General features: G+C 41.5%; 1 protein-coding gene across 1 annotated transcript in view; it reads right to left on the bottom strand.

Annotated features, from left to right (window-relative positions):
• Positions 1-1,217: 1,217 nt before the first annotated feature.
• Positions 1,218-9,955, bottom strand: part of tmtc3 (transmembrane O-mannosyltransferase targeting cadherins 3) — a 25,537-nt gene continuing 16,799 nt past the window's right edge. Inside the window, exons 13-14 of the mRNA XM_086028862.1 lie at positions 8,800-9,026; positions 1,218-4,326 (exon numbers count right to left, since the gene is read on the bottom strand). Of these exons, the coding sequence (XP_085884988.1) occupies positions 3,533-4,326; positions 8,800-9,026 (1,021 nt within the window). The 3' untranslated portion in view covers positions 1,218-3,532. The remainder of the gene's footprint in view (positions 4,327-8,799; positions 9,027-9,955) is intronic.

The raw sequence follows: 9,955 nt of genomic DNA, 5'->3' as shown, positions 1-9,955 counted from the left end.
GGGTGGATTTACTTCATTTAAACACTTGTAAATAATTTTACATCTCATCAGCTGTGGTTAAGTTCTTTTCACACCTATAAAATGTAACGTTGAAAGTGAGATTTATGTACAATTTTCCTTTACAGATGTACAGTTAAATGCTAAAACATTTTGTTTGTACTGTTAAAAGTTTTAGGAATGGACTACTTGCCCATTATATCCTGTGTGAAAATTTATGTGTAGGCTACATGACAGACATGTGACTTAACAGTTAAAAATGATGCACTGCAGCTGGACAAAAATGGAAGAAAAATGAGAGGCCCGTTCCAGTCTGCGCTTGTTGTCTTGCTGGAGGCGAGGTGTTAAAAAAACTCTGCGTTTATTTGAGGCACACAAAGTTAGAGCGGGAGATCACCGACTCACCGTGGTAGCAAACTCATGATTGACCGGATAAAAAGTCAACACACACCAATTTAAGACCGCCACCAAAGACAAGTGGATTAAACAAAATCTCATGGAGTGTCACGATGCACATTCGGGTCTCTAGTTACGATTTCGGTTTTAAGCATGGTTTAGATTTTAGGTTGTTGTTTCAAGTGTTGGGGTTTCAAGTGAGGGTGAAGTTTCGAATTAGTTTCACGTCTGCGTTGGGGTTTAAAGCTAGTGTTTCGAGCGAGCACTGGGGTTTTAAACAAAGGGTAGGGTTTCAGGCCAGGGTTATGGTTTAAAGTTAGGCTTTCAAATTAGGCAAGGTCAATTCCTTTGTTTTTGGTTAGGTTTCAGATCAAAAGACGGATATAAAAGTTCTCAAGTCCTTTGTTGCGTTGGCAGTGCGTTTTGGGTCAAAGTCTTTTGAAGCACGATTGAAGCTTCTCATGATTAGTTTGGATGCATTTTTCTGTTAACTTCCAGACATAATGGTTTTGTAGACTTTGAAATTCATTCTGCTGTGACCGTCACTTACACTTGGGACAGCTCACTTGAAAAGTAGGTGGCTTCAAACAAAAGGTGTTCTGTCCTGAGTTGTTTAACACATATGGATGTAAATAGCATGAAATAAACGCGAGGATTCTGAACTTTTCTCATAAGACCGGTAATCTTTCAATCTGAAAAAACAAATGTCTTCAGTTTGCAACAAAAATAAAGGAATGCCGTTCTATTATTTCTATAGGGGACTGTAGCTGCCCTCTGTTATTAAGCTACAACCGCGTCAACACAGCACAACAGGAGCAGTCAAGTTGTCGTCTTCATTTTTATTCAACCACCACCGACGAAAACGAATCTCAGCAAAAAAAAAAATCTGAAAATAAAAATCAATCACTTGGCAGGCAGAAAGAAAAAAAAAAAAAAAAAAAAAAAAAAACCAGAATCCAATCGTACCTTCTTCTGTTTTAACACCAACAGTGATTGTACACAACTGATAGGCGGGATTAGTCACAGTCTGGATACAATAACAACAATAAATAATGAATTTACAATCTTTGAACACTTTCAGGGCTGCTATATAAAAAAAAAAAAAAACAGTGTGGCACACACACAATGTATTGCACGGTGGGGTGAGAGAGGATGGGTGTGACGTGGCTGTCACGTTAGCATTAGCTTAGCACGGGCAGCAACAATAGCGCTAATGGCAACGACGGGAAGGCAGGAAATGCGGCGGGAGATCAATACAGATTAGCGGGCGGTGATGAGGCGGAGGATGTTTTGCTCCATTTCGGGGGAGGCCTTCATCATCGTCGTCATCCTCATGGTCACTTCCCGTAATTGTGTTCCCACTTTGTGCGTGTGTGAGTGTGGAGAAAATGGGTCACACAGAGACAAAACAACATCCAGTGGTTAACGACAAACTTGTGCTGCTTCTTGACCGGCTATAGGATGACATTTAGCTGGCCATTTCTCGGGGCACCCCAAAAGTTTTAGAAAAGTCCACCCGCAGAAAGCTTCACTGAGCTACATGAAATTTGGTGGGTAGGTCCATCATGAGAGCCACAGAAACGTCTCAAAGCCATGCCCGAAAATATAGGAAATGTGCCATTTTGGTTTTGAAGCAGCCTTTCTAGGTTGCGTTCACCTATTTCCACTGGTACTTCACAATTTGGTCTGCTCGCTTATCAAATTTGAAGCGTGCATGCCCGACAGACGGCCGATAAGAAATCGGAAAGAATGAGTTTCCATCATTGCATGCGGGCGGCGGGCCGGCAATGTTTAATGGCGACCATTGGTTGAGTAGGGCACCCCGTAGGTTTTCAAAATTCAGCCCCCAAAGCATGTTTCACCTAGAAAAGTCTCCAAAAGCCTTGCCACTTGTCTGTCATTTTCATTTGAAACAGCCATTTTGTTTTCTCCTATTTTCCAAGGGTCCTTGAAAAGCGGACCACTCCTAGAGATTTTGTCTGACTGCAAGAAAACGTGAGTATACTTGATAGATGAGTGACGCAAAGTTACGAAGCCAATTTCCCTCCGAAAACATGACATTTGCATGTCTTGGCTTGGGTAGAGCCACCAAAAAAGTCTCAGGAAGCCAAACCAGAAAAGATGCAAGAAGTCCAAATTTTGTGTTTAAAGAGGCCATTTCAGCCAATTCTAGGGAAACTTGTTCCAAGGCTTTTGTTGACTGCTAATCAATTTAAACCACGCATTGTATAAACCGATGGTACTATTGCTCCTTAATTTAAACCACATACAAAAAAAAAAAAAAAAAAAAATCATTGCATGTGGGCTATATGGCAGTTGATTTGAAAGCCTTGCCATAAAACAGAAACATAAAGTCTGCACCAATGTCTTGTGTGATGGATTGCCCACTCTGAAGAGATTTAAAGCCGGCCCCTATTTCTTCCCAGACATTAATACAACTAACAGCTGTACTTCAGCTTTAGTTGTGCACACATTTCTTCACAAAATGGCCCTCGAATAGATGACAAAAGCATGAATTTGTATTTCCCCCCTTTGCGAATTTCAAGTTTCCCTTTTTGACTTAAGAAATTCTCCATTCACAAATTCCAATTTCCTTTTGCTAATTGGTGAAATCTCAACTTTTTCATGCGTGGTTTGTGCTCTAAGATGTCCTGGCTGATAGCAAAATAGTGCTTGGTGTAAAGGTAACCTGCTCAACGGTGAGATGTCAAAAGGGAGGAGCTAAATTTAGCCGGGGTTAACAGCCAAAGTTGTGTGTCTTCATCGCATGTGCTTGTACATGTCTGGTATATTTTTTGTCATCGGTTATGAAGGGTAATATCGGAAGATGTTTGAAATGGTTAGTAGAAAGTGTTGTGAGATTATAGTATGTGGTATATTTATGGTTAAAACTATTAATATAGGAAATTATAAGCATGTGGGGGTGTCGATTACCTGCAGTTTTTCACTATTCGCAGTGGGGCTCAGTACCTATGCCCCGTGGGGTTTTACTGTATCGGGGGGGGGGGGGGGGGGGGGGGTGACTACGGGAGCAAAAGTCTTAATACATAAAAAAAAAGAAAAAAAATTTTCTGTGTAAAAATAGTCACGGCTCTTAAAAAAAAAAAAAAAAAAAAACAAGAAAAGAAGGGGATAGTGGTCAATCACCGCTTAAAATGAGCTCGATCTCCTCCAGCCTCTTCAAGGCGGCAGCGCGTTTCTGTTCGATACCGCTGGTCTGGTCGGCGGACTTGGCCGCGGTCCGTCTGTCTGGCCGCCCGGCGTCCAGCTCCGATTGGTCGCGCTCCGCGGAGGATTTCCTTGCATTCTTCTCGCTGCGAGGACTGCGCCTTTCCCCCTCCCCCGTTGCCAGCTTCTCCTCCACCTCCTCCTCCTCCTCCGCTAGGGGCTGCCCGGCAGAGCTCATGGCCGCCATCTTGCCCCGGACGATGCTCAGATGACGGCGCACATACTCCTCGTGTGGCGCCAGCGCCAGCGTCTCTTCCAGGCAACGCTCAGCCCGCGGCAGGTCCCGCTCCTCAAAGTAGACCACGCACAGGTTGTGCTTGCCCTGCACGTTGCCCGGGTCCATCTGCAGGATGCGCTGGAAGCAGGCCTTGGCGCCAGCAGTGTCCTTCTTGTGGTTCATCAGGATGTCGCCTTTGAGGATAAGGCCCTTGATGTGCTCGGGGTGGTGGCGCAACAGCTCGTCCAGCACGGGCAGCGCGTCCAGCTCGCGCCGCCACTGCGAGTAGAGCAGCGCCAAGTTGAAGAGCGCCGAGCGGAAGTCCGACTGCAGCGCGATGGCCTTGTGCATCCAGCGCTCGGCCGCCGCGTTCTCCTCCGCGTCCATGGCTAGCATGCCCAAGTTGAAGTAGCCGTTGGCGTCGTCCGGTTCCTCCTTCACGTAGGCCAGGAAGCGTCGGTTGGCTTCGGGCCAGAACTTGGGCTCGCCTGAAGAGCGGGGGGACAAAAAGGCATTGGCCTTAATGTTATACGGGGGAACCTTGACTTTTTGAGTGCCCCAACTTGACGAGTTGGGAGTTATAAGATGTCCCTTGGTTGATTTTTTTTTTTTTTCCTTAGTGTTGTGAGCACAAGTTTCTGAAAGCGCTGCTCAAGCTAAGTGAGGAAAAAAAAAAAAGAAGCCACTAGTTGTTGTCAGGATAGCAAAGTTTTGACTTTGCTACCATTATTTGCATAAGTGAAACAATGAAACAAAAACTTAAAAACCAGGAAAATATTGCATATTGCCGTTGCATAATAGCTGATGGCTAAACAACTTCATTTTTATTCAGAAAATTACCAGTTAGAATTCTTTTAATAAAATAACAGTCTGAACATTTTTGAAAACGTTAGAACAATTCAACACACAACGTTAACATTTTATACAGTGGTGAAAAAAAATAAAAAATAGGACACCGCATTAACCCATTTAGGCCGGGAGCGCATAACTGCGTTTCATTTATACCACTAGAGCAGGTAGTGCTGTTGCGTCCTTCTACCTTTACTGCCGGGAGAGCGTATACGTCTTTTTAAAAAATTTTTTTTTAAACCAATTCTCCATCTCTTAGCCAATGAAATGCATCAGAATATACACGTGACGGTGTCGTGAGCCCTCGGAGGATGTCCTGGAATTTTTTCGAGCAGTAATACTTCAGGTTTTAAAGGGTGATTCTAAACTCGCCCTCCGTTTTTTTGAGAGGTGTTTCTTTCGCCAGGCACTTTAGGCCTAAAGCACCTGGTAATTAGCATCCTCTATTCTGTTACAAAGCCGTCGATATTGTGATTGTCTACAAACATTTATCTTAACCATATCACATGTTCGACTGGTTCAACTGGTTTAAGGTCCACAAGCGCGTAGTCTTTTTCACTGCCGCCACTTATTTCAGAGCTCCCGCGATCGTCTGCGTCCGCCATTGCGGCTCGAAAAAAATTCCGGACATGTCCGAGTGCTCGCGAGACCGTCACGTGGATATTCTGATGCATTTTATTGGCCAAGAGACCTAGAATTGGATTTAAAAAAAAAAAAAAAAAAAAAGAAAATGACATACATGCTCTCCCGGCTTTAAAAGGGAAAATCAACCCAAACCTATTTTTTTCTCGAATATATTGCCTGCAGGCCCACTAGTTGAAACACGGCATTCTGATTGATATTGCGTTTGTGGAATATGAGTTAAGCAGCAAAATCCACCCCTTTTTAGCTATCTCAGGGGGCGGCCATTTTGTCACTTATGTTGACCGACAATGACATCACAACTGCTCAGGGCTCAGGTAACGACCAATCCCGGCTCAGCTTCAGAAAACAGGTCAGCCGTGATTGGTCGTTACCTGAGCAGTTGTGATGTCATTTTCAGTCGACAGACGTGACAAAATGGCCGCCACCAGAGATGGCTAAAAACGGGTGGATTGACTCTTATTCCACAAATTCAACTAGAGGGCTTGAATAGAACATATTCTTGAAAAAAAATTTGTTTGGGTTGACTTCCGCTTTAAGGGGAGAAAGACAACAGCGCTTCCGGCTTTGGTAGTAGAAATACAGTTATGCGCTCCAAGGCTTAATGGGTTAAATAGTCAACTATTAAAACATGTTCACATATTGTCAAATCTTGTTTTTATTTATTTTTGGTGAAAAAAGTGATTTAATTGTATATAAACATTTTTTTTTTCTTTCATTCAACAAAAAGATACAAACAAAAATGTGTGTTTTAATGCAGGGAAAAAAAAAAATCGGGCCGCAAATTAGGACAATTGGCAGGTCTCGGCCCGACGGCAGCGAAAATTCTTTCGTGTCAAAACCAAATGTTTCTAGTTCACAGCAAAAAAAGGAAAAAAATACAAAAAAAAAAGTAGAAGAAAAAAATGAATAAAACCCCCAAACACTACTGTTCCATTATGTTTAAAGGGGAGTGTGTCTATTGTTCCATCGCCATGTCACCACTAGTTTATACGAATAAAGCCGCTCCTAGCTGCGGGTGGGTAAATCAACAGCCCTCTCAGTAGCAGATCGTCACCAGAATAAGCGTGAGAAAGCCATTTCTAGTGAGCTACTACAACGTGAAGAGGACGCCAGCAACCTTTCATTGAACTTCCATTTGTCATCTGACTTGTCATCCAGGGTAGCGAGCGCTAACAATGCTAACAATAGGCCACTTTGCGCCATGCAAGCCACCAGTTTGAACACGTTCCAATTGTACTTAGGAGTGTTATGACAAACATGCAGAGGAAAGGACCCCCTCCAGAAAGGTGTTCAATTTATTTACAACCTGAAAATGTTTAAGACGAACATAAAAGGAGCACTTTCATGAGAAAATGTATAGTTTCTCCCGCCAAAAGAAAAAAACCACGTCCTACACAAGTTTTTTTTTTTTTTTTTTTTTAATTACAACAAGTTTCCCCCCCGCCCGAGGAAAACAGTAATCTTACGTAAAAATTTGGGGTTTTTGAAGTCTTTTTTTTTTTTTCAAAATCAATATGTCTGATGTATGTAAATGTATATTATAACAAAATATAATAAATCTTGTTTTCATGAATGACTTTTCTTTTTAGAAAAAGACCACTCAAGAATAAGGTCACCTCGTTCTGCGAAAAACAGGAGCGTTCTCATGAGAAGTCATATTGTATCAAGTTTTTTTTTTTTTTTTTTTTTTTTTAAGGACCCCCTCGTTATCTTACAAAGAAAAAACATACAATTATCAAAAGGGGAAAAAAAGTCAGAATCTTACAGATTAAAGCCATCTTGTATGAGTGTTCTGTAAGAGGGAGCAGAAGCAGCTGTGAAAGTGACAGCTTTGACAGATGAGTGTGCAAACTGCAGGTAAGAGTGGCGGCGATAAGAGGAACAAGCCTTTCATCTGAATGACTCAACCCTTTTGTTACAGACATTTGAATACAATTCGGTACTAATAATCCACCTTCAGTCTTTGTAAACCTGCATTAGCCCGCCGTTGCTGTACAATGCAGCAAAGTTTACAGAAAGCACTGCGATTCAAAGCCTTTAAAGAGTGTTAAATGTTTTGTGTGTGTGTCAGTGAAGAGAAAAGCCAGAGATTTGATGGTGCACGCAGAGTTCATTCAAGCTTGTTCCGCATTATTAGCGTCAACGCCCTCGTAGCGTTGGCAGGCAGCAGGTGGTGGTGCCGCCTGCTGGTTTTTCAGGTAGGGTGGCATGGTTGAAGGAAAATAATTCCGATTCAATCAATCAATGTTTCTGCTGTATGGATGTTGCCATATGGCCTCTCGTGCTGTTATTAAAAGACTCCAGACAAGTTCCGTTAGTTTACTTTTGAAGCGCACATCAGAAGCTGAAAAGTTGCTTTTTTTTTTTAATGGTTGCAGAAAACAATCATAATCTTGCAAGAGTAGTTATATTTTTGGAGAAAAAAAAGTGACAGTCATGTTTCAAAAATCTTGCTGGAACAGACAGCTTTTTTTTTTTTTTTTTTTTAGAAAAAAATCAACCACATTTTTTCAATTTCAGTTTTAATCTTTTCAATAAAGTCATGTTACACAGTCGTAGTTTTGAGAAAAGTCGTAATTTTTCAACGACAGGGTCATTTTTATTCTGACAAGAAAAATTGTAATGTCGGAAGATTATTTGAAATATTTAGTGCTATTATGCTACGTTCAGACCGAAAACTGAAAACATCGGGTAGCAGACGAAAAAAGGTTTCAACATCGCGAGTCAATCGAGTGAACGGTGGTTGTGTTGTTACTTTGGATAATGCTATCATGGTTGACCGTTCAAGGGCTGTAAACATGTCAATAAACTTACCATTATCCAACATTGATTGCATGGTCTCGGCAGCTATTGGAAGCTAGCTATGTTGTTTACCTTGCGCCTGTCCGGTCCACATTAAGTAACGTTGGAAATATGCAGCAAGAAAAGCTTTGGGTGTACTGGCAACAGCGGCTTTGGGCTAGTAGGACTACATTTCCCATGATTCTTAGACACAAAAGCAGGAAGTAGTTCTAGTTCCGGTATGACGAAACAGATTTCCATGAATGCAAAAGTAAATAGGAAGGAATTTAACTTCACGTTTATCTCTCGGCCCCACAGACAACAATATTATCCCACATTGCAACATTGGAAAAGCATAGCCAGAAGCGCTCAGCTGACATCATTGGGCTAGTTGGACTACATTTCCCATGATTTTAAGGGCACAGAAGCAGGAAGTAGTCTCAGTTCCGACGACGAAAACAGACGCGCAAACGTTATAGGGAGAAATTAAAGATGACTAACTGAAAAGCAGACATTCACCCATAAATAGGGTGCGCCGCATTACAAAGTGCAACTGTCGATTTTTGAGAAAACTAAATGATTTTAAGTGAGCCTTATGGTCCAAAAAATACGGGAAATTAGAAAACTACTCTGCATTGGCGTGGTGCCGGGAACAAAAATAAATAAATAAATAAAATAGCTCTCACCTGATTCCTGCATGAGGAGGGCTGAGTTGAAGAGCGCCAGCTTGTGGCGCGGGCTGAGTTGCAGCGCCTGCTCAAAGTTGCGCAACGCCTCCGACGGCTCCTTCATCTCGATGTGCACAATGGCCAGGTTGTACCACAGGTCGGCGTTGGCCCGGTCCAGCTCCAGCGCGTGCAAGTACGCGTCGCGTGCCTCAGTCAGCTTGTTCATTTTCAACAGCAGCTCCCCTCTGTCGGCAAGCGCATCACGCACATTAAACCCTCAACAACAACAATGGAAATTTTTTTTGAGAAGTTGTATTTGCCAAAGAGAAAAAAGGCACATTTTTTCAGTCATACAAGAACAAAGTTAGATATTTCTGAGAGTGTTTTTTTTGGGGGGGGGAAAAATACCTTGAGGGGAAAAAAGAAGGTAATTTTAACTTTTTTTTTTTTTTTTTTTTTAAAGAAAGTTTTGTTCCAAAAATAAAAAAAGGTTTCATCACAGAAAAAAAATAATTTCTTTTAATCCTTCGAAAAGTCACTTGGAAAAAAAATCATATACTGCTACAATAAAGAACACTTTCTGAGGAAAAAGGCACTTTTTTAAAATAAAAAAAAAAGTTGTACACAGTCTTACATGAATCAAATTTAGCGTACTTAAGTTTTCATTTTTCAAAACAATATTGTTTGAGAAGTTGCATTGTTTTGAGACGTTCATCATATTTCTAGAAAAAAAAGTGTCAATCTTTAATAAGAGGTCAAGTCCAGAAAAATGTGTTTACAATTTTTACGCTTATGTGACTTGACCAACATGTTTTTTGGTCATAAAAAAAATCAATTATTAGATTAGTAGACTATTAAATAATAATGAATAAAGTTCACTTCATTTCTTGTAATAATGACTGTAATAAATGACTTTTTCTCGAATATAATCCATCCAGTATCGTAAACGCTTTGTACCTACGTACAAATTAAAGTGTCCAAATTAACCTACAATGCATGTTTTTGGAATGTGGGAGGAAACCGGAGTACCCGGAGAAAAGCCACATAGGTACGGGAAGAACATGCAAACTCCACACAGGAAGGCCGCAGATTCGAACCCATGACCTCTGCACTGAGGCATACATGCTAACCAGTCGAGCACCGTGCCACCCATCTAACACAATACGTTATCTAT

Source organism: Filicampus tigris, chromosome 4 (genome assembly GCF_054856515.1).
Source record: "Filicampus tigris isolate MCC_2025a chromosome 4, RoL_Ftig_1.0, whole genome shotgun sequence".
NCBI classification, from domain to species: domain Eukaryota; kingdom Metazoa; phylum Chordata; class Actinopteri; order Syngnathiformes; family Syngnathidae; genus Filicampus; species Filicampus tigris.
This window is presented reverse-complemented; position numbering and strand designations above follow the sequence as displayed.